This window comes from Empidonax traillii, unplaced genomic scaffold (genome assembly GCF_003031625.1).
Source record: "Empidonax traillii isolate 1590-97213 ecotype Southwest subspecies unplaced genomic scaffold, ASM303162v1 scaffold46:size3806547, whole genome shotgun sequence".
Classification (NCBI taxonomy): Eukaryota; Metazoa; Chordata; class Aves; order Passeriformes; family Tyrannidae; genus Empidonax; species Empidonax traillii.
This window is the reverse complement of record NW_020955239.1, coordinates 1211739-1236374: the sequence shown is the minus strand read 5'-3', so window position 1 is coordinate 1236374 and position 24636 is coordinate 1211739. Positions and strand designations below refer to the sequence as shown.

General features: G+C 42.9%; 1 protein-coding gene across 1 annotated transcript in view; it reads right to left on the bottom strand.

Moving 5' to 3' along the window:
• The window catches only part of GAP43 (growth associated protein 43), a 54731-nt gene extending 30101 nt beyond the window's left edge, over positions 1-24630 (bottom strand). Inside the window, exon 1 of the mRNA XM_027878849.1 lies at positions 24528-24630. Within this exon, the coding sequence (XP_027734650.1) occupies positions 24528-24557 (30 nt within the window). The 5' untranslated portion in view covers positions 24558-24630. The remainder of the gene's footprint in view (positions 1-24527) is intronic.
• Positions 24631-24636: the final 6 nt, after the last annotated feature.

Genomic DNA, 24636 nt, shown 5'->3' with positions numbered 1-24636 from the left:
AGTTCCTTTTTTTTCCCAGGATGACTATGGTGATAGTGGTTTAAACACCCTTGAGAAAGAAAAGGTTAATTCATCCCTCTGAAAACCTACGCAAGATTGTTCCCCAGGGTATAACTTGCAGGATTTCAGCCCTCCAGTTTCAAATCCTCCAACAGTGGAGTTTCCACCCTGTTCTCTACAAGATCCTCTCACATTGGAAATTTCCCCTATATTTTATGGAATAAGATAATGCTGGCCAGGCAGAGGGATGGATGTTATTCACTCATGTACAGAGGCTGAGAAGATAATCTAATCCACTTAGATATTGCCAGTGTGCCTTCTCAACAAATTCATTATACTCCCCTCACCCATTTTGTGATTCTCCATTCTGTTTGTCACTCTGTTTCTGTCAAGTTAATGGTTCATCCTGGTGTCATCTACTACCTTGAAGCTGCTACAGGGTGTGTGTATATTCTGGGGTATGAGGGCAGTGAGGGCACAAAGTTGTTGTGGACTGTGTTGAAGGTCTTGGTTGTTTGGCACAATCAACATCTGTGTTCTTCTTTGAGCTTGGATCCTGGTGCAAACCATACTGTCAGTTGTGCCAGTCTCCTTTTGGAGGTAAATACATGTGTCCCTCCAGAAGAAGCCAGACAACAGGCATTCAGATCAAGGAAGCAAACTCTAGAAAGGAAGCAGGAAGGCATCCAAGCTAACAGCATAAATCTGCTCCCAATATAGCTCGCATTGAAGAAATTCAGCAAAAAGATCAGATTAAGATTTTCCTTGAAATATGCTTTGATTAGAGAAGTCCATTTGAATGTGCGATTTCTGATGCAGATGTGCTTAGACAGAAATGCAACCTTGAATGTCACTGGACTGAAGTGAAATTTTATCTAAGCTTGAATTACGTGGTTTGTTTGGGTCAGTTTGGGAAAGAAAGGTTGCTGCTATGTGGATTATATTGAAGTAGTACCTTCATACTCTGAATCTCACAGTCTGCTGAACATGAGCAGCCAATTAAACCCAAAATTATCAATCTCTCTCCCTCCTCACCTTTTCTCTCTCACTCTTTTTTTTTTTTTGCCTTGCTAGCTTAGTTTTGGACTCCACAAAAATTTTCAGGGAATTGTTATTAACCTCTGGTGGCTTTTTGTCTCATGAGAGTGTTTTGTCTCATGAGAACTGGAAACATCTGCTTTTGATCTAGCTGCAGCCAAGGGACAGAGGCTAATTTACTGCTCAGACTTGCTTCCCTGAGATCCAGGTCAGACATCTGCTGAGACTCCTCAGAGTCCAGGCTTATGAAGGGTCTCCAGATCACTTGCACAAGAAGCAGCAGCTCGTATCCTGCTCCAACCCCATTCCCTCCGTGGGAACACAGGGCATCCTTTCTTCCAGGCATGTCAACCACACCACTCAGCTTGATATTGTCTACAAACATGCTGATGGTGCACTTGATCCCACTGTCTGTGTCACCCAGGAAGACATTAAATAGCACTGGTCCCCATATGGGCTCCTAAAGGACACCACTTGTCATCAGTGTCTGCTGGAACTCCAAGTTGTTGACCCTCCAGGTGCAACTGTCCAACCAATATCTCACCCATCAAAGAGTCCACCCATGAAATCTATGTCTCCAGTTTAGAGAGAAGGATGTCATCAGGGACTGTGTTAAAGGCCTTACAGAAGTCCAGACAGATGACATCTGTGATGACATTCATGGCCCTTCCCTTGTTCACTGTGCAGTCACTCCATGATACAAAACCACTAAATTAGATTGGCTGGACTTGCCCTTGGTGATGTCATGCTCGCCACCCTGTCCTTCATGTGCCTTTACTTGTAGCTCTGTGGCGCTCTACTAAATGGGAAAGGTGATGCTTACTCTGCCCTTGAAACCTGAAGTTTTGCTGTGGTGCTGCAGGGGAGGCAAGGTGCTCTCATGAATATCCTGCTCAATTATCACAGACCATCCCATCAGCCATGTTCGTGTCAACAAAGGCTTCAGTGAGGAAAGCACTTTGACTCTGCACCAGTCTTCTCCATCTTTTCACTTCTGCTCCATAGGGCGTCCGGACACTGATGTTCTACAGGACCTTTCACCCACCACTGCTTTATATCTAGCACCTGCACAAAGAAGAAAAGGCGTTTCTCCTCCTGAACTGTAACTACTGCTGGGATAAAACCCTGTGGCTGCTACCTGTTCCCTCTGTGACATACAGCACTTAAACTTCAGAAGGGACCAGGGTGTATATTCCACCTGAAATTATAAGGTGAACTGAAGAAGGTAGCAGCCAGGATTCTTGATTGGGATCTGGCAAGGCCAGTAAGTACTGCCTTTCTTACTGTTCTGTTAACCTCCTGGTAAGACCTTTGTCTTTTGTTTTTCCAATCTCCTGAAAGAGAGCCTAAACCCATGCACAACCTTAAGCCAACAGCTCCCCCATTCCCCAAGGAGCACCACACATCCTTTCAAATCATCAGAGCTGCCCCCAGCAAAACCCAGGTAAACACCATTGCAGGTTTATGGAATTTGATAAACTGGCTCTAAAACAGCTCCACCTAAGACATCCTCTCTCATGACCTCTTCATCTTTTGTTCCAGATAGACTAGTCCCACATCCCCACTGCAGCTGAACTCTGTGTGTACCAGGATCTTGTATCTGCAAAGAGCAGGAATCCATAGAAAAGGCTTCTACCTGTTGATATAGACTCTTATCTCCTCACTGGGACAGCTGTCTTCTTCTCAGCTTCTGGTTCTGATGGACTCAACAGGTCTCAGTGGTACAGCCTCTCCTTACCAGCCAGCATTGTCTCTACTGGCTTTGCTTCTTGCTCCATGGGATTTTCTGACCCTGCTACCATCAGGCCCAGCTTCACTAGGCCAAGGAGTCACCCTTGCTGCTGGAGGCAGAGAATTAGGGTGTTGAGTACTGGTTCTGATCTTCATGGAAGCTCAGTTTATTGATCTGTGTTGCCAATCTTCATGCCCATCTGGGCTTAGCTGACCCAGAGATTGCCCTCATGCATCCACATGTACTTTTTCCTCTGGCTTGCTCTGGACATTCTCTCCAATCACCTTTACTTTAGTGGTATCACTGGTGCTGATGTTTGCTCCACAGACTTTCTACAAGGTGGCTGATAGACTGTAATGACAGCACGTGTATGAATTCCCCACAAGCAGTGGGTAAGATGTGGATGTTAACAAACAGTTGTACTGAGATCTTATTGGAAGTCCAAATGCAATGTCAGATAATGAAAATGGAGTGCAATTTCATTGATTTCAATAACATTTTAATAGGGATGGATTTTACAAAACCTCTGTGGTCTGAGGCTCCATACAACTTGCAAGGGGATACAATGTTAAGTTCCAGAAGAACTATGAACCTAATTGAATTTGTATTTATAGTGTTGCAGGAGCCTCAAATGCATGCTGTGTAGCTAAGCAAAACATTGTGAAATACTTAAGCTGTATTCTTATTTATTTCCTCCTGTCAGTGCAGGATGAGAACATCCTCAAATATATGTTACGTGTCTGCCGGAACCTGAAAGGTCTTCGGAGGGGACCTGTATGACACAGCTTCTTTTACTCAAGAACCTGGGCTTGAGCGCCTGAGAACATGCCCAGTGTCTGTAACCTCAGTGCTTTCCACGGTCTGTAAAGCTGATGAATCAGGCCTGTGATTGCAGCTGTCACTCCTGAGTGGCACAGTGCCGAAGACATGATGCTGTGCCATACCCCTGTCCTATCCTTCAGGTAGTGTTGTCACCAGAGTACAGGCATGGTTTTGATTGGAAAGATCCTTTGGGGCCACAGGCAGCTGAACACAGACCCAGTAGCCCCAGGGCTTAATCACTTCTAGAGACTGGCACAGAGCTATGGGAAAGCACATGTGGCTTTGAGCCATTTTGTTTCCTACTTTGCTCCTTTACTGCATTCAACCCTACAGAAAAAGAGGGAGGGGAGAGGCAAGCCTGCAGAGCAGGCTGCAAAAGACCCTTTGTGGACCCTGTTAAGTTAGTTCTATAAAGACCCCCAGCCAAAGGGAACATGTTGAATAGCTGTGCTAGGGTAAAACTGCCACAAGTGTTTGGATCTGCCATTTGAAAGGGCTAGTATATCACAGCCACATTTAAATAGTCACCCAGATCTTCTCCTAATCTTCCTGCTGCAGGACAGCTGTTTTTTCTTTCAATTTTTTCACTCCTTGGGATTTCCATCTTAAAGTTGTCATTAAAAAAAGGTTTCAATAAGCTTTAAACATCTTGATCCTAAAGTTTTCTGTCTTTTTTCCATTTCTTAATCAGGAAGCATGTCAGTATCCTCAAAGCACTGCACATTGTGATGTGTCTTCCCTAGGCATACAGTTTAGATCTGTTCTGTACATCCAGGCACCCCTGGAGATGTACCTATGGCAGAGAAGTCAAGGGAAAAAGAACCCCCTGATAAGGACAAGGCTGGGCGGGCAAGGTGTGCAGAGTTCCTTCCACTTTTTTTTCTGATCTGCGGCAGGTGTGATATGGAAATCGAGTTTTCATCTTGAGAAGGACTTATGAGTTGCTGGAAGAGGAACCTTCTTCCCTCAGATTCCTATGCAAAGCCGGACAGAAAGCACTGGGAAGTTTGCACAGACTATCTAACACCAGAAAATGGGCAGTGTTTTCTCTTCTCTTAGTAAGAGGAATTCACACTGCGCAGCTTTGTCACAGACTGAGGAGGAAATAACTGGAAATCTCCAGGATCCTCTAGGCCCTCCCTGTACAGTGCAACAGGGCTGCTTTTGTTCATCTTTAACCCACACTGCAAGAGCATTTTTACCAGTCTTTGGACATTTCCCACAAAGCTAATTCTCTGAGTTTCTCTGGCAGTTTATTCCTTTGGTGAACCAAAGAATTCCTCCCAGAGTTTTGGCCAGCCTCCTCAATCTTGTCTGTGCCAAGATCAGCTTGTTTCTGCTTTCTTAGTAACACTCCTTCATATATCAATAGCTCTCACCTGTCATACCATCCTTCTTTGTCAGATCACTTTTCCTAGTCCTCTTAAGCCCTACTCAGAGATCTTACTTTGGTTACTGAATTTACATTTGTTCTACTGAGAAATTACTAAAATGTCTCTCCAGCTTTAATGAATAATGTAATGAAACACTATACTTACTAAAATAGTAATTAGCAATACAGCTAAAAATAAATCTATGTGTGGATCAGACTCCCAAAGGCAGCAGAAAAAGCTGCAGCCATGAAAATAGGTGGAGCTGCAAATAGCTAAGTACTCAGGGGAAAAAAAAAAAAAAAAGGAAGAAAAAAAAAGCGTAGGGAAACTTATGAATGGCCAAGTGTCCTATAGATAGTTAGCAATCCACACAGATTTTTAAACATTGCCCTGAGTGTGACTGCTCCATTTCCTGCAGCCTCTCCCAAATGCTGTTCAGCATATTTAAGAATTTTCTGGGGATGCCAAGAAGCTGGAACAGCTAGGACAGGTAAGATGAAGTGGGAGAATGTCAAAAACTCTCCAGAGATTCTCCAAGAGTTTCCATCAGGGCTCCTATTGGCCTAATGGTGAATTCCCAGATGAAGGAAGATGCTGGCTGTAAGAAGAACCAAATGCATAAGGATTTATAATGTTGACAACCATTATTATTTCTACATCCTTGGGAGAGATCTCCCAAGAGATGTAGAGAGAAATCAACACACTCTGTGTTGAACACAGGAAAGGGCGCAGGGAGCACACAGGTTTATGGAGGAAAAACGATTCAGATACTACAGGAGCCAGCTTGCTTTCCCCTGTCACCAACAAAAATATAGTGCCATTTTTTGATAGAAAGGCATAATTCCTGCTTCTTCAGGAAGCCTCAGGACAAAGCTGGCTCTTACCAGTCCAATTTATTAACCCAGTAACATTAAAAATACTAAGTCCTTCATAAAACACATCACTGAAGTCAAGCAAATTGTAGATTTGCCCAAATGACACAAAGATTATGGTATGCAAAATGTCTGCCACATTATTATGTGGCCACATTACGTAATTAATTCCACTCTACTTTTCAGATGAACTGGTCCCTCAGTCATGAAAATAGACACCAATCATGCAAAGTCCATCACAGTGAATTATTATCTATCTAAAATTTTCAAAGGACTATGATGATTTATTTCTTTTAATTTTTTTACTAATTCTTTCTTTTGCCTCCTTCTCAGCCAGAAAGAGGAAATCATATTGTACAACTGTCACAAACTGCATGTCACAAACATTCACACACACACACACATTTATATATAAACATAGTGGAGTAAGTGAGTGATTTGCAAGAAATTCACTGCCTGAAGTGAGTTTGCATAATGAATTCACTAAACCCTACTGAAATTAAATCAGAAATGAACCCTAGATAGAATATTTTCAAACCGATTAAATTCAACAAGCCTCATTTCATCCCTTCCAGGAAGAATGAGTTAAAAATGTACAAATGCTTTCTGTACTCCCTCAAAGAGGACACTAAGGTCTTGGGATCTGCATTATCCGTAGTGTAATCGGGGAATACTCATGCAGAATTGCACCTATTGAGTCTTTCAGGTGACTAAAATTCTGATCCCAGTGCAAAGCAGAGAAAAAAGTTTCCACACGTATTTTGCTTTGGTTGCAGAAGCAATTATTTTGAAGCCTGAAGAAAATATAACACATTCCCCCAAGATGCCTGCTTTACAGATTGTACTCTCACAGAACTTTACTATGAATTATTAACATTTTAGTATACATTCCTACTCTTTAGCTCTAGTGGTTCCATATAAAGTTGATTGAAAGAAGAATTAAAGGGCCATGTTTTAAGTAATGAATGGTGTGATCTTGACAAATGCCTACTTGCCTTAATCCTATTGAAACCAGTGCGAATTAGGCACCAAGGCTCTCTCAAAATCCTGCTAGGCTACTGCCTATATAAATCTTACTTGTTAGGACAGTTCTGCAAATTTCCTAATACCACCCTGCCACTGTTTGGAACAAGACTCGTAAATATCTGCTGGAAGATTGCAAAGTAAAACAAAGTAGCTTATAGAAGACTTAAAGCCTTAGTAGGAAATCTGGATATTTGAAGCTTAGGAAACTCAGGGGTATAAAGAGATTACACTAAAATCTTGGTCCCAGTTTTTGCAGTTGGAAGTTGGAAAGTTAAAATGAAGGAGGAAGAGACTTGGCAAAAGAGAATAGAGGATCTCAGGGTTAGGGCAGCCGACAGATGGCTGCCCTATGGCATTGCCCCACCTTTGCTGCTGAATTCCTCTGTTATTCTGCCCATACTTTTCATGGGTTGATTCCTAGTGACAAGTTCTGCATCTCTGAGTATCTGACTTCAGACAACTGGAGTCTGATTTGAATCAGTGTTGAGCACTCAGAGCTGCAGCTGACAGCAATAGGAGATGTTTTCAGATATGTGCAATTGAAAAAAAAAAACCAACAACAACCAAAAACCTAACAATAAAAGTCAGATCCTCTGTTTCTGAAATTTAGGAGATAAAACTAGGGATCCCTGCTGACCAAACTCTCCGTGCCTCAGCTGTTCATCTTCAAAAACAGGGTGAAAATACTCAGTTGCGTCGTATGTGTGTTGCAAAGATTTACTAAGTAATGTTAGGGATGTGCTCAGAATCACAAGACAGCCCAGGAGAAAATTAGTATTTCTGATTTCAGAGCAGAGTTTCAATACTATTAAGTAAAGTTGTGGGGTCACACGCTGACTTATTATGAGAAAATACAATATTGAATAACTGCTCATTAAGTGAGCACTGTCTATTCTGTGACCTGAATGTGAGTAGGAATACCTGAAAAGAAAAATAAGATGTATTACTGATATTAGAAGTGTACTGGAATGCATTCACAGGAGGAGAGCATACTGAGGTTGCATGGGCAACTGCATTCCCAGTGTTGTCTAATTCTCGTTATACTTGATTTAGCATTCTTAATAACTTTCTTCTAACAGAGTTTCTCCATAGTCTTTATCACACATTTATAAGCTTATGTTGCAGCTGAAGCCTAAATCTATTTTCACTCTTAGTAATGTGGGATAATTCAACTTTTACCAGATTTCACTTTCTAAAATGTAATTAACTAAATCATAGGAGCTCAAACCTGTTGGCTTCATATGCATCTTATAAAAGAAAAAAAAAAAAGAAAAAAAGAAAAGAAAACAAATAAAACAACTTCCAATGTCCAGGAGGTGTCAAACACTCTACTCAGTGCCTTAGGTGAGATGAGGGATTTTTCAACAAACAACACCCTGGCAGAAAAGAGCAACTCTGGGGTGCCAACATCCAGTGTGGAGTGGGATGAGACCAGGTGTCCATCTGAGTCTCAGAGCTTGGAGGAAGCTGTTGGCCTCAGAAGCCCCTAAGAGCTTCCTCTCGCAGGGAGATACTGACAAAAAAGAAGTCCTAACATCAGCAGTGTGCTGTAAGTAATACAACATATCTCCGTAGCCTCAAGCTGCACCAGGGGAGGTTTAGGTCTGACATGGGGAGGTATTTCTTCACAGAAGGAGTTGTCATGCATTGGAATGGGCTATCCAGAGAGGTGGTGGAGTCACCATCCATGGAGGTATTCAAGAATGGACATGGCACTTAGTGCTGTGGTTTAGTTGGCAAGGTGGTGATCAGTCAAAGATTGGTCTTGATGATTTTGGAGGTCTTTTGCAACGTAAATGATTCTGTGATTCCATTGTGGGAGTCATACTTCAATCACTCCGTATCTGCCCCTGGCTTAAAAGCCACAAGCTGGTCATTCTTGATTTAGGGGAGGCAGGATTATCAGCGGAAAATGAAACCTTTTCCTTAGCAAAAAAAAAATTAATAGAAAATACATCTTATCTGGCAATTTAATGAGTGCACAACTGCTGCATCAGGGAATAGCCCCCTAAAGATTTAATCATTTAATATGTACAAAAAGCTACTGAACAGAGAATTACTTTGCTCAAAAGATCAGTTATAGCATTGCCTAGTTTTCAGCAACTCCATGGCTACCCTGGAACATCAGAGCTGGAATAGCAGGGGTGCTGCAGGGCAGAAGCACAGGGTGTTGATAAAAGTGGAGCAAAGTAATGGCAGAAATCCTGTTCAGCTCTTTCCTGTGCTCTGTATAACTGAGCGCTATTTCACTGCCACTGGCAGCAAACTGACCTCCTGTTTAAAACACGGTACTTGAAACTTGTGTTTTTTAAAAAGTATGTCTATCTCCAATTCTGATTAGCTTCTCCAGGCATTTCTGTGCTGCTCAGTTTTTGGAAATGGATATCCAAACAGCAGAATCGCTCTCTATGGTACCTTTCAGAGGTACTCAGCATACTCTGTTGTCTGCTGCACCAGACAGCAGGAAGTGCTTAGAGGCAAGTACCCAAGAGAGAAGTTGAAAAATTACAGGTTGGGGATATCAGCACCAATTATACCATACTGTGTGAAGCTGAGAGGCAATGAATCATATGTGAAAGATGGAACTGAATGGATGTAAGGAGACAGCCCAACAAGGAGCACATTTTCCCTCTGCAGGGATAGGTCAGAACCATGGAAGAGAAAGAATTAAAGCAAGCCCTGCCAGTGTGGCCACTCACTGCCCTTCATGAGATGGGAAGGCTGACCAGAGCCTGGGAAGGCCCCTTGAATTCTGGAGGAGATGCTTACAAGTTGCAGCATTATCTGCTGTGGTCAGTGTTTCTCCTTCTATAGGGAGAAGAAGCCAGTGAAGCCACATGATCACAGATACTTCCAACAAAACTATCTCCTGACCTAGTCCAGTCCCTTTTCTGCCTCCTTGCTCATGTCTATGCTGTGGCAGTGTATACTTCTTCTGTGGCCAAGCCAGAAGCTAGAGTGGTTGCAGGGTTAGGCTGAAACCCCATCTGATTTACCAGTAGTAGGGACTATAAAATCTCCACCATCTCACAAATGCTAACACAAGACCTAAATTTCCACTGCTTCTTGGCAAACATGCATCAAGTTTGGCCCACAGAGACAACCCCACATTCACTTGGCAGTAAGTTCTCTTTCTTCCCTACACTGATAGCCTCTCGACTTCCATTCTTAACTGGCAGAGAGATAGTGTCCTTCCTCCACACCTGCCAACATGACCTTCTCTTTTGGCCACCTATACCACCTCCATGATATATGTCTTTGGATCACTCTTTCTTGCCTATCAATTCTGATTCAGTCCAGGCAGCCAGAGGTTTAACTCCAGAGGAGCAAGAGTAAGGTCTCTTAAGCTGCCACAGAGGGCAATACCAGCAGAAGGTCCTCAAAATAGGAGGCAGAATATGCTTATGAGGCATGGGCTTCAAACCATAACCACTGACTAGATTTGGTGTCTTTACAGTGTCTGGCCATCCTGGCACATCTCAGGACAACAGACACAGGCACAACTCTTCTTCCATGCTTACAGAGGGCCAGAGAATTGCTTTTTATTTTTTCCCCAAGACATATGAATTTCTGTACTGGGATTTCTGTATTTCCATTTCAATCTCCTGCTAAGAAAAACCCTCCCTTGAGCAAGTCAGGCTGTTTTGTGCACCCACCCCTGGGAGAGGTAAACGTTCTTCTGGAGATAATTCAGGGACACAGAGGCTTAGGAGGCAACACATCATTTCATCAGCAACCAGCATATGTAGCTATGGTGGGAAAAATTCCTGATCTGTGCCGGGCCAGAAAATTGTGTTCCACCTTATACACCAGAGATCTGAGAGAGGAAATATAGATATTCATGGCCTCCACAAAATCAACAGCATATTCAGACTACGGAGAAACCCCAGGAAGGCTCTCATGAATAAAAGTGTATGACAGTGTACCACCAAGGTTCTTGCCCCTGCTCAGGCTCCCTGTTAATCCCAGTTTGAAGGCCCTGACCTATTTCTTAAGCCCATCCTGGTGTTGTTGCTTCATCTTATGATCCACACAGATCTGTTACAAGATCCTCGAGGGCAGTAACCAAGAATCTGAACTTCATGAGAACAGCACAAGCTCAGGATACAACACCTGTGATACCATGGACCCACTTGCTTTCTCAACTTTCCATGTCAGCCCTTCCTTAGGAGATCCTCCCATGGAGTCCTGTAGGCAGATACATGTCCCACCCCACAGACACAAATATAAAACAATTGGCAAATAAAGCTTTCAAACAAATGCTTTCAAGCTATTCAACCTTTTCAAACTATGTCTTCCAGGTAAGGAGAAGGGAGGGAAAGAAGAGAGGAACAAACACATTCTTTTTATGTTATTTCTAGATTAATTCATGCAAGGCATATGAATACTAGTTTAAAAGCTGTTGGTTTTATGTGGAGAAATCAGGCAGAATGACTTCAGCAGATTATTCCACTTTCTTCTGGGTCTCAGTTTCCTCACATTCAAATTAAGTAATAACAAGAGTATTCCAAGCTTGATTTGTTAAGGATTTAAGCTGACATCTTCCTACACCAGTGAAAAGTGTAGTACTAGTTTCAGTGATAACACATTTGGCCCATTCTTTCCCAATTATTTTGCAACGCATCATTCACAGGCACAAGTAAAAAGTAGTGTGACTCATGTATTACATAAAAAGACTGTCTTACAAGCATCTCTCTGGGCATATGTTAAAGGTGGAAGCAGAAAATGTAAAATGGAGACTGTCTCTGAAACATCACTTTGACTTCCTTGAGCATATGCCTTTTAATAGTTTTTACCCTATCTTTTTTTTTCTTGGAAGTCTCTCCCACCCCAACTACTACAAAGGACAGACAGAGCTCACTGAGTGGGTAACGATTCAGTATTTTCCTGTTATCCTAATTTCAAGCATGGCAAAGAGCCTTATTTGCCACACATCCTTCAAACCCATCCCTGAATGCAGAATACTGATTTCCTCATGGCCTTTTTCAGTGGTGCTATTTTGCTGTAATATCTCAGTGCTTCACGAGCCTTAATGGATGTTCTCCCAGGGGGATAGGCGGGGTTGTTATCTCTATTTTACAGACATTAAAATCAGACACAAAGAGGCTAAGGTCAAATTGGCCAGAGCACCCACTAATTTTGGGTCCCTAATTTGTGATGCCTTGGGTTAGTATTTCCCCAGGTCTGTGCGTGCTGACAACAGACCTCCATACAATACTGGCTCCGCACTTCTGCAAGTCAGACCCCAGGTGGCTCAAACTGAGAACCCAGAAAATGAGAACACACCAATTAGTGGCCACCCAGGGAAAACCTCATTTATATGGCCTTTTCATATCACATAGGAACTTGTGACAAAAGGCAGGAAAAAGCCCAATTCTTCAGGGCAGTATTCAATCACCAAAATATGAGACCATTCTTCTGTTTTTGAACAGCCCCCTGACCAATTCAATAAGTAACCTTCATCCCTGGCAGTAAATGAAACAGAAGACCTATAGGAAACAGCTTCGTTTATGGCAAAACCTCATTCAGTCCCTAAGTATATTCCATTTTGTGAACTGAATGAGACAGGGATCCTACTAAAAAAAAAAAAAAAAAAAAAAAAAAAAAAAAAATCAAAAAAAAACCCCAACAAACACCAAAACCAAACAGTATTTGATCTCATAATTAAGAACCACATTTTTATGTCTATTCATGTGAGAAGAGAAATTAAAGATGGACAGGCAACCCTTTTAATTAATTCTCTCTATTCTAAGTGTTTGACTTTGAAAACTAAATGTATGCTTAACAAAGGTGTTTAATCTCTTTATTTTAAAAACGTAAACTAAAAAGGAAGGAAATAGGAAATGTCATCATCTGAAATCATAACATTCTCCTTTTTTATGTTATAAAGGCACAACTGTTACCTAGTAAACGGTTGCAAAACTCTTTGTGCTTTCAAAGCTTTATTCCTCTAATCTCAACAGATACAGACGAATAACAAATTAAAAAACAACAGTGTCTATTTGAAGAAGACCCCTACCAAGAAAATTCTCGTCCAAACAGGAAAAGCTCAGCAAAATTTGATGTAGTTGAAAAGCCTGCCTTTGACTTCTACAATTTATCTCAACTCCCAGAAGTTGGGTAATCCTGACTGTAGGCAGGGTGTCTTGTTCCCCCTCTTGTGTTTCAAAAAAGGCTTGGGAATAACCAAAGGATATCTTCCTGAGTGTTGTGTGGACTCAGCACATGATAATGGAAGATACTACAGATCAGCTTTAGTTCTTCTATATTCTCATGCAGCAATAGCTCTTCTGCAGCATGGGCATACATCCGGTGAAGGTGAATATTATATCTCAGTATGTTTTGTTCCTTATTCCCAGAAACTGCTAGGACACATCATAAAGGCAGCAGAGAGGATTAAGCACTGAAGGTGACTGCTAGTAGGAATACAGCACTCCGGTTGGGAATTTCTGAGTGACTGCCATACAAATGCTTTAAGACAATTCATGTCAGGCAAGTAGAAGAAGTCACCAACTGATAAATCCCTTGTAATAATTCTCTCATGAAGATGATGAAAAGGGAGCCTCAGTGTGGATTTCCAGCAGATGTCTGGGTTCAAAAGATGGACATTGAAGCTAAGTCTAGGAAGAAGGTGACACGTCTTGCAGAAACCATAGTCTTTACAAGAAACATAGACTGAACCAGAAAATATGGGTAAAACTAGGCAACTAAGTACCATAATACACCAAGTAAATGCATTTTGAACCTACCTAAAACAAATGATGAAGATAGAGTGGCATCTAAACTGTCTGGGTTTAGGCATCTTGCTCCGATTATGGGGGGGATATCTTCTAGTTTGGATTCCAAGTCCTGAATCCCTGCCCTGAAAGAGACAACTATAGTTCCTCTCTAACAAAATGCAGTAGACGGGTATTTATTCAGTATCTCAGTGAACAGGCGAGCTCCCCTAAATTAAGGGAGATGTTGATTCAATTCTCTACTGTACCTGAAAAAATCTCAAGTCTTACCTTCCTTCTACAAAAGACTGTTTAGAGCAAGCTACTCCCAGCTATTCCTGCTTAAGTTCTTAGGTTTTTTTCATGGAAGAGTTAAATAAGCATGAGGCCAGACACAGAGCACACCGAAGTAAACATTGCTTTTAGCCTACTGGTTAAGTACTCTTCTGCAAGAAGACAGGTTGGGTCCAGTTTCTGCTTCAATGACTATTTGATACTAATCATATGAAATAGTGTTGAAAGAGCACAAGGAAACATTTAGTCCATCCTCTGGTCCAGAGGTGCCTCCTACAGCCTTTCAGTCATTGGAGCTGCCATAGTTTTCTCCATATATTCCAGTGCATCACAGTCCTTTTGGATTCTTTCTAAAGTCTAGCCTGAGTCACTATGATATACCATTAAAGACCACTGCTACTAGTTTTACCCACCATGAAGAGGAAGAGCAGATTATTCCTATTTTCTTGCACTCTCCAGACTAGCATCTGAACCTCTCTCAGCCTTATTCCTTTTAGGTTAAACAGCCTAATTGTTTCAGTCTTTCCTCACAAAGTGTCTTTCCCTTGACCTCAAGCGATTCTCACTACCCCAGTCTGCACACTCTCTCACTGGACCACTTTCTTAGAGTGCAGTAAGAGACTAAGGCAGGACATTTCAGCTGAGTCTTACATGTGCACATCAAAGCTGAAGGCTATATTAGATGTGTCTTACAGTCTGTACTCCCCTTTGCACAAGCTGGTAAGATGGTGTTTCCCTTCCTGGCAATAGAATGATGTTCTAGATTACCACTGAACTTTTGGTCCTCTAGAGACCCCGTCTCCCCTCCTGAAGGACAGCCTAGCTGACTTGTGGTATCCCACAGACAGCTGGCTGCAATTTAATAATCATTCCCATGGGGAGCACTTTACATTCGCTCTGATGCTGTTCAAACCAGGTCTCTGGTTTAGCAAGCTTGTCTTAAATTACAGCAATTTCCACCAGCCCATACCTGCCTTATGCCATCTGCAGATTTTATAAAATACTTCCTCTAGACAGTCATCAAGGATAAAATTATAATATAAAGTACAATGTATTTAATGAAAATGTGAAGCACTAACAGGCCACAGCTCAAGCTTGTGGCAACCTGCTCAATAGAGTCTTCCGTTTCGACAGGAAATCAGTCAGCATTGCTCATTGAGTAGGATTACCTACACTAGTTCTGCATCCCTGCTGTAGTATTTTCCTTTGGAACACGTTTCTTTTCTTCATTTGTGATAAAAGCCTGTGAGATAATGTCAAAATCCTTACAAATGACAAGGTATGACAACTACTTCCTCTGTATCCACAAGGCTTGTTATAGAAGAAAGCTAAATTAGTTTGACATGATCTATTCTTGACAGATCCGTGCTGGCTCCTAATAATCTCCTTTATTTGATTATTTCCACCATTTTTTTTTCTCCAGGAATGAACTCAAATTGCTTATCTTCTGCTCATTTTCAGCCTTCTGACACCTCATCCAGCCCTCATGTGTCTTCAAAGCACTCAAAGCTCATGGTTCAGAGATCGCTTCCATCAGCTTTGTAAATAAGCTAGGATGATTTGAAAGAACCATCTTACATCAGTACATCCTGACTTGTTCTGCCCTTTTCATAGATCCTCATCTTCCTCCTTTGTGGCTCCAGTAACTGTTACAGCCATCAACTTGGCAGCTGATCATGTTACTGGAGATATGCAAAATGGGCATAAAATGCTTTGGCCTTATTGACAATACATGATGTAAAGCTTCAACCAAAGCTCGTCCCTTGTGTCCATGAGTATCATAAACACAAAGGCAGAGAGTCAGGATGATATTCTTTCACTCTTCTGCTCTGGCTCAATTAATATTTTATTTGTCTATGTATTGAGCTTATTGTGGTTTATAAAATTAAGGACCATCTAGGTGTGCCAGTAAGCAGCCTTTTAATGTTTTGGGGACTTTACAGTTGTAAGTGGTGCCAAAGGCACCTCCGCAGTCTGAAATGAAGGAAGCTCTAAAGTCCTACAGCTTATGATGGACACCTCTAAGAAGGTAGTTCAACTTACAACAGTGGCTTATTTCTCAGTTCAGAACAATGGTGAAACACTGTGATATATTTCCAACTCCTCTTGACAGCCACGCACTGATTAAAAAGTAATGAAATTCTACAAGATGAGACTTTGTCTCGTGGCATCTCTTCCTGAATTGTGGAATCATACCACTCAAAGGAAAAAAACAAAGAACATAAAGAAGGAAGATTTACTAAAAGTTGCTATGAGCCACTAGGGATCATTTTTCACAAATTTGTCAATTCTTTTGTGTTCCACAGAGTCTTGTACAGTGGTATCCTAATGGATTGTTCTTTTTGCTGCCTATCTAGCTTTATCAAATAAGAGGGAACTTCAGGTACTGTTTCATGTATTAACTTTGCTAATTATGCTCTAGAAGTTATACAACTTCAGTTTGCTTCATGGAGATTTCAATCAGCTTCAGTTCTTCAGTTATTTTGAGGGGAGATTTTTTTTCCTTGCTCAATTTGTCATTTCCTTAGGATTTAATCTCTTCTAGCTGATATTCTGACTGGAATTTGGGATACAAGGGAAAGGCCATTTGCCAATGCTGTGCTTTAGGTTGCATCCATATCATGCTTCTGACTGCAATTTTAACTGTCAACATTAAACATCAATTTTCTGTTGTGGTTGTCAGTCCTCAAAACTCTATGTAGGGCTTGAAATTCTTCTGTGTCTTCCACTGGAAACACAAAGAGCAGGAAGGGTTAAAACAACTGTTTTTCATCTTTGGTCAGGCAAAGACTCCATTCTGACAGAATCATCTCAGCCTCTGCAACCCAGGTTGTTGCAAGCTGCCAGTCTGACTACTCCAACATAACAAGCTGAGAATTAAAATCTTGACCCTAAGAAAGGTGCCCCCAGTTCTAAGAAACACAGTGAAGTCTCCCTGCTGAGGGTAAACTTCTGGTCCAGTTTCTAAAAGCCCCTTTGCCTCACTTCCCATCTTTTCAGTACTGCCTCGTAGCTGCATTACGTTTCTCAGGCATGCCAAGCAGGTGATGCCCTCCTTGCATTTGCTCAGCAGGTGATTTCCAGTAGTGGATTTCACTCTTCCATGAAACTAAAAGGCTGCAGATTTTACTGTCAGCAAATCAGCAACTGACACTTGTTTCTTTATGTCTACCCTTCCAAACCTAGTTGATTTTTTGGTTAAATTATTTATAAATCCACCACTGAATGCCTTGCTCCTAAAACTCTGAGCAAACAGAACATAGAATGATACAAGGAGAACAATGGTCAATTCAAAATCATTGTGGTTTACGTCCTGCTGATTTCAATTTGAATTAATATAAATGACTGGCATCAGGTGCAAAAGAGCAAAGCATAGTACCATGCTGCCCAACCTACACACCCTTGAGTACTTAACACTGCAGATTTATAAGGTCGTTGGATGCTATTAATAAAATAAATGGATTAGACTCCATTCAATAGTCTGATGAACTGCATGAAAATTGATAATAGTCATAACAATTGTAAGAGTAATCGAAACAGTAAATTATTCTGGACATCACCAATTATTAGAAATCATCCCAATTCATAAAAAAACCCTGAAGTTCCTGGGAGCACAGTATCACATTTAAGAAATTATGAGAAAAATGGAATAAAACTAGCTTCAGATTTAGGTTAAGATCTAAACACACGGCACTGCACCCCTAAATTTCAGGGGTATTCAAAAGTGAGTGGTTCTTTTGGAGCTTTTTAGCTTACAAATTACCATCTCTTACAGAAAGGTTTATCCTCTAGAGAGAGTGCTTAAATATTGTGAGATGTCCTGGCTTTCTATAAATAGAGATATACTGTGATTATGGCTGGAATTAATTCAAGAAACTTCAGATGTAAGATGAATAATGAATGGGACTGACATTTATTGGTTATAATTTAAAACAATATAAGTACATCCTGGCTTCCCTTTTGAGACATCAAAATCAACTGATCCTGGTGTGAGAAAGGCAGGTTCAGGACATCCTGTCTTGGGCCAACAAGACAGCTGGAGCACAGCCTGCCACCCCAACAGTGGTATTAGTAGCCAAGAGACAAGGCCGGAAGAAGTATGAACCACCAAGAAAGCAGAAATACAAGCAGTTTGTACTGCATGCACTGCTCCTATTGCAGCCATACCCCTCCCCAGCAGCTGGGCAACCTTTTACCTGTGCTAACAGCAAGGTGACAGGTGAAGATGCACCACTTTCTATGGGTGCTCATTTGTAGCAGCTGCAGCTGCTGCCCAAGTGGAGGAGAACTGGGAAATCTGCAAAAGCCACTGGAAGCACAAAGAATGAACCCAGTTTTCCTTCTGATGCCAGTGCCAGGAGGGATGAAGGGAATAAGACCCTGGTGGCAGTGGCTGATGCTGCCAGCAGGAGTCCCCAAGAAGCACAGTGTAATGGAGGGCTGGTACCCAGCTGGAGGAGAGCAGGAGCAGCAGGAGGACTGCATGGTCAAGGGAGCAGGGGAAGAGGCAAGGAGCAGAACAGATGGGGAGAGGAGACAATGAATAACAGTGGAGACAGCAGAATCAGTGTAACTCTAAACCTACAAATTCCTTTTGTTATATGAAAAACAAGTCACTAGTTTTGTTACATTAGTCCTCCACCCCATATGCATATTGAAGGTTGGATCATTATGGTGGTGGGGGAGGAGCTAGCACACTGGCGAACAGCAGAGAGAAAACTAAGTTGTAGCCCTACTCTCAGGCTCTGGTCCATAGTCATAAAGCCTGGGTCTGGGAAAAAAAATCAATGGTTTGTGTTAAAGGAACTCAAGGGGCTAATAAACATCCTAGCACTGCAGGAGTGATTGAGGATGGATAAAGCAGTGCTTTGCCTGTCTAAAGCACCTCTCACCTGAGGGCTTCTGAATCCTTTCTTTTTTCTCACCCACTAATTATTTAGTTTCCAAATTAAAGAAGCATCTTGCAGAGATGGCCATTACAGTCAGAGAATCTATGCTTAGTTCAAGCTAGAAAGCAGGTTAATAGCACTGCTAGGAAGAGAAACCAGCTCTCCCTAAACCAATTCCTAAATACTGGCCTGTGGTGCTCACAACCATGAAAAGCCATCGAGTTTTACACACACACTCAGCAGGTGACAGAGAGAGTCCTAAGGAAATATAAACACCTTCTCCACATGAGGCCATCAGAGCTCTGAGGTTACATGTCACCTCCTGGTGTGCTCAGGAGGATCTTGGAATTATAGATTAAATGAATGTGAATGGATGCCAGGCTTTGATTTTGGACTTTGGATGTTAAAGGTATTTCATCTGGATACCTGCTCTGGTACTCCCACAGCAAGATACTCTGGTATTTCTACCAACAAGGTATGTGTACCTTCTACCATGCCTTTTTGGATGACCAGCCTCTTCTTGCCAGCTTGACATTCCTCAGTGTAAGTCTGTTTCCTTATAGCTGAACACTAGGACTTCAGAACTTAGATGCAAACAGGTATAGATTACTGTCAAATCTATCCCTGAGACTTGTCAGATTCACAGCAAACATGGGAATCACACAGTGACTTCCAAAAAGCATCAAGACAGAGAGCTACCATCAAAAGATTTCTCATCCTCAAGTGTCTTTAGTCTGGTACTGCCATCAGAGCTACTGTTCAGTCTGAAATCCAAATAAAGCCCTCCTTGTGTAGGGAGGAAGCCTAAGGTAACAAAAGAGACACAAGTCATTTATGTACAGGAAGAGGGGACAACAGGAGAGTTGTGCAGAAGGAAGGATGTGTGGGCCAGCAGTGCATGGACTGAGCAAACAGTAGCCATTGATGCATCACCAGCTGCAACCATGCAGAGGTCTCAGGTTATGGTGCTTTTTCTTCATATTATCTCATCCAAAAGTAGAAACAATCTTCATGCTGTATCTGCTGTTTTACTTGTTAATATCTCAATCCCTCAGCATATACACACCTACTTGGTAAAGATCAGGCAGAACCCATTTATGCCCCATGTCCTCTGCCATGGACAGCTCATGGAGCAGATAAAAGCCATTATGAGGAGCACGTGCCTCACAGCACAAGGCCAGGGAACCCAAGCAGTATACAGATCCTTGATTTGCATCATGCAAGACCATCAGTTTGCTCTCCTCTTGCCATGGGCAATGGGCCCAGTTCACCTTCCCACCAGCACAAGAAGGCCTTGCAACTTGGCAGCTGCCAGCAGTGGGGAATTCCTGTTCTCTAGGAAATGGGGAGAGGGAAATATAATGTCTGTGCAGGCTGACTACTAGATCCTGGGATGGCACCACAGAATCCATGATACCTAGCCTGAAGTGAGGGTGGACATCAGGTGAAAACTCTTTGTACTTTCTCCTTCTAGTCACTCAAAGCAACATGACTACAGGAGGAATCCCTCATATCACTCATCCCCAAGTGATGCCCACCGTCTCAGCATGGCATGGGCAGAGTCTGGATCTACACCTCATTTTCATATGAGGCAGGACTAGCTCCGAGACAATCCACACAGGCTCAGCATTGGCCCAGGACAAGTCCTGAGACAATACATGCCAGTTCCTTGGGTTGCACATGTGTACCCAGCCTGGCATATCCAGACAGAAGACTCAGTTCAGCCCTCTCAGAAGGGACGCCTCTGCATCCAGTGGGTACTGCCTGTTTTAGCTGGGACTTTCTTTTGGGAGCAAGTGGTGATAGACAATTCAGATCAACAGACAGGCTTCTTTCCCCCTAAGCATTACCACTGTCTCTCTCCCCCTGGAAAATCTGCCTGCAATTAGTTCCCTAGGAAAGGGCTTGTCTGCGCCATTAAGAACAGTTACATTACACTATCTAGGAGAAATCAATGTCTCTAATAGTCAGCAAAGGCAGTGGAGGAGAACAGGGTGATGGGAGGGGTGTTTCTCTGGAGACACCCTTATTGGTAGAAATCCCAGAGGTATTGCCCCAGGAAGAGAAATAGCAGGGACCTGGGGTAATTAAACTTCCATGCAGCAATTGTTTACTGGAAGAAGCACAGAAACCACTCAGTGTCTCTCAGAAAGGCAGAAGCAGTGACTAGGCTCTCCCCAGGTGCAGATAAAGTGGCTCTGCCCTGAAATCAGTGGTCTGTGGTGGTTTACACCACACTGGCATGTGGAGGGAGGAGGGGCATGGATGGACACCTTTCCTTTAAAATGCCCCTTTCCCTCTCTCCACGTTGGTGTTTAATGATAAGACCACGCCTTGCAAGTTTTGAAGCATCTGTATCATGTGGCATAATTACGTTATCCTAAATAAGAACTGAGACATTTTAACATCCTGAGGCAAGAAACCTTAACTCTGCATGCATCTTCCTTGCTCTCTTTTTCTCCATTTCCTCTTTCTCATACACCTCTGCAGTTCCTGGAATGATGAGACACCTCACTGCCTGGCTGTAATTGCAGAACAGTTCCCTAACGCTTTTGCCTTCTCCAATTGCATTAAACTGCATTTTTAGAGGTACAGCCCTGTTTATTCATGCTGCTTGTGTGGAAGGGGAAAGAAATGCAGACTGCCTTTTTTCCCCTCTCCCTCCTTTGATTTGATGGGTGTGGCAGGTCTAAACCTTTGCAGCCACTGGCTCTCCAGCGCTGGGGTGAGGAGGAGAGGGACCGAATGGGAGGGAAGCCATCATATATGGCTGGTGATGAATGAGACTCATCTCACCCACAAGTGGGAAACCTGCTTGCGGGTTATTGTTTAATCACTCATGCAATCCAATACTGAGCACATACCCCCATAACGTCCATCTGTTCTAATATGTGGTGCATGCAACACTTGCATTTGTAGCCACCCATCTCACTGCCCAGCTCTGCGTGTTACTGACTGCATCTCTTGCTGGCAGTAAAGGTTAAGTTCAGCTTTTCAGATATTGCTTTCGGTTGTGCTACCTTTCAGCTGAATATCTTGCGGGCTCAGATTCAGAGCTGCAGTCAACTGTAGGCAGAAATGACAACACTGAGCTATCTACATCTCTCATGGGTGGGCACAGTCAGTCAGATACTTCACTCTTCACACTGGCATCGCACCCACAAGAAAGAATATCTGCAAGGTATGAGTGTGTGAACATATTTGTCTCCGAGGGGTGGGAGGACAGACACACAGAGGCACACCTAGACACAAATGTGAAGAGATTTCTTCCACGCCCTAGCCTGTAATTTCAACATTTTGCTCTTTAGCTGCCAGAAAGGCGGGACACCAGGGGCTTCCCCTGGAAAATAATTTGAGGAGAGCTGTCTTTATTTTTGGAAGGAAACTCCTGCCTCTGTGAAGAACCCATTCCATCTCTTTCTCTTGGTGAAAGGTCTGGGTGGGGACAGAGGAAGAGCACAAGCTGAAAACCGAGGTCTTTTTCTTCTCCAAATTAAAGCTTCCTCTGGTGTATCATCAGCTTTCCTGAGCGAACTGCTATATTGCCAGTTTGGCAATTGTGGTGTGTATTCAGGTACAGGAGCAGCAGCTGGGCTCTGAGCCCAGGAATATCCACTGAATATGCACAGGCAGGCACATTCAGGTTGTAAGACTGCATAAGGATCCAGAAAGCATGTGCGAGTGCCCGGCGTGCCCGTGTGTGTATGTGTGTGTGTAGTACAGATGCAGGCGGTCGGAGAGTGGAGATGGAGCTGCACATGCACGCGCAGAGGGGTGTGTGCCATGCGGTGGATTAATGTACGGAGTGGGAAGAGAGGACGGTATGTGATCACGATACCTGCATGCCATGCATTTCTAAATGTGACTGAATACAAAACGACAGGAGCAAACCCACCCAGATATAAAGAACAGACACATCAGAACATAACTCAGGAGCTTTAATGCCCAACCTGTGATGGTATGGGCAAAATTATATTTTCTGACTCCAGAGCTACCGAGTTTATTTTAAAATCTGCTGTGCACCCCTGCCCACTGCTCTGTCACTTTGCCTCCCTGTCTGCCTTCCTTCTCCTCCTCTGCTCTTTTCATCCCATATTTGCCAGCAGAACGTGCTCTGCTGGCTGTCTGCAACGTGTTTCTTCCCCCCCCCCCCAAGCCTTCACCACCTCCCTCCAGATTTTAGCGAGCATATCACTAATTGCAAAGCATTTGAAAAACCTGCATGAGCAAAAACACAGGGTGACGCAGGGTCTCTTTCTATCCCAATCACTTGCCCCTCCCCATTATTCTACAAATTTTCTCCTTCTCCATCTCCATTCAGAAACACAATTCAACCTGAATTTTCTTTCAGCACTGCTCTGTTCCACAGTAACTGAAGTTACTCACATCAGCATGTTAGGCTATTGCTTCAGAATACTGCAGTGCTACATTGTAAAAGATATAGAAATGTATGCATATTTAAGGAAAGTAACCAGTAGGGTTCTGTGCCTGAGTTGAGTTTTGTGCTCAGAACAAGGACCAAAGCTCCTTGTCACTACCTACAAATCTGTAACCCATAGAAGTTTTGAAAATGCCTTACAAAGATATCTAGGGCCAGTTCCTGACTCAAAGTTCCAAATGCATAAATCCAGCATCCTCCCAAGGAAGTCCAAGAGGTTCAGCAAAAATACACTCTTAAAATAGATTCTTAATCAGGAGCAGGTTTGGGCTTTCACACAAAATAAAAAGGGAAAGGATGAGGGGGAAATGATCTAAGTAGCTTCCCCCCCCCCCCAATTTCATTATCATTTTGCATATAAAAATGTTGACACTGAAAACTAGCCACCACCCAAACCTTCTCATCATCCCAGTTCCTTTATAGCAAAAGCCAGGCGGTACTGGTAAAGAAAAGGAACTGGTTTCCAACAGGTTCACACTGCGAGCTTCTGTTATCCCACCCGAGTTCGGAGCTAACAGAGGCGTGGTCCTCTGTCTCTTTACCAGCTGGTGCACAGTTGTCTAACTGGTTGTACTATGAAGGGTATTGCAAAGAGGGTGTCTTCCACTCTTCAGGCTAATGCTTTTGTTATTAATTAATTGGATTTTTCACTATAGCATAGGTAAAAAAACAAAAACAAAACCAAAAAAGCCACCACAAACTCCTTCAGGTTAATTCTTTCTCAGATTTCTGTAACACAAAAAAATGAATACACCTGTCTTCCGAGCCACCTCACAGCACAGGCACATAAAGCATCTCCCATTCATCAGAGCCAGGAGCAATAGAGAGCGTTCTGACCAGGGATCAAGGCTCGCTGGGCATCCGTTCTTTTTTGGCATAAGATGAAGAATTGCTTCCTTTATCTCCAAGGTAGAGCCAGTTCTCATCACGTTTCCTGCCAACCGCACCCCCACCCCCAATCCACACCCTCAGAACCACAGACAGAAAATCCTAGGCAATATAACTGCCCCCTATTAAAAAATAATAAGAAGAATAGAGGGGAGATTCTGGTAGCTCCCCAAATGTGGATGTAGGCCACCCCCCTTCCCCACATCACCAGCCCCGGAAAGGCAAAACAGTCACGTTGCAGGGTGTGAAAAGAACCTTCAGTCGCAAGATGCTAAAGAATTGCAAAAGAGACGTCTGCTGAAAGCAGCTGAAATTTCCTCCCCCCTACCCCAGCCCCTACCCCAGCCCCTCACACACTCAGGCAGACACGCACCCCACGGACACCCAGCAGCCTGGGAGATTTCTTAACAGAAGGAAATATAAAAATCTTCAGCTCTACCTGTTTTGTTCTTCTCATACAGCACAGCATGATCGTATTGTCCCCTTCCTTCCTTCTTCTTCCTTCCTTCTCCTCTCTCCTTTTCCTCTTCTCTCTCTTATCTCTCCCC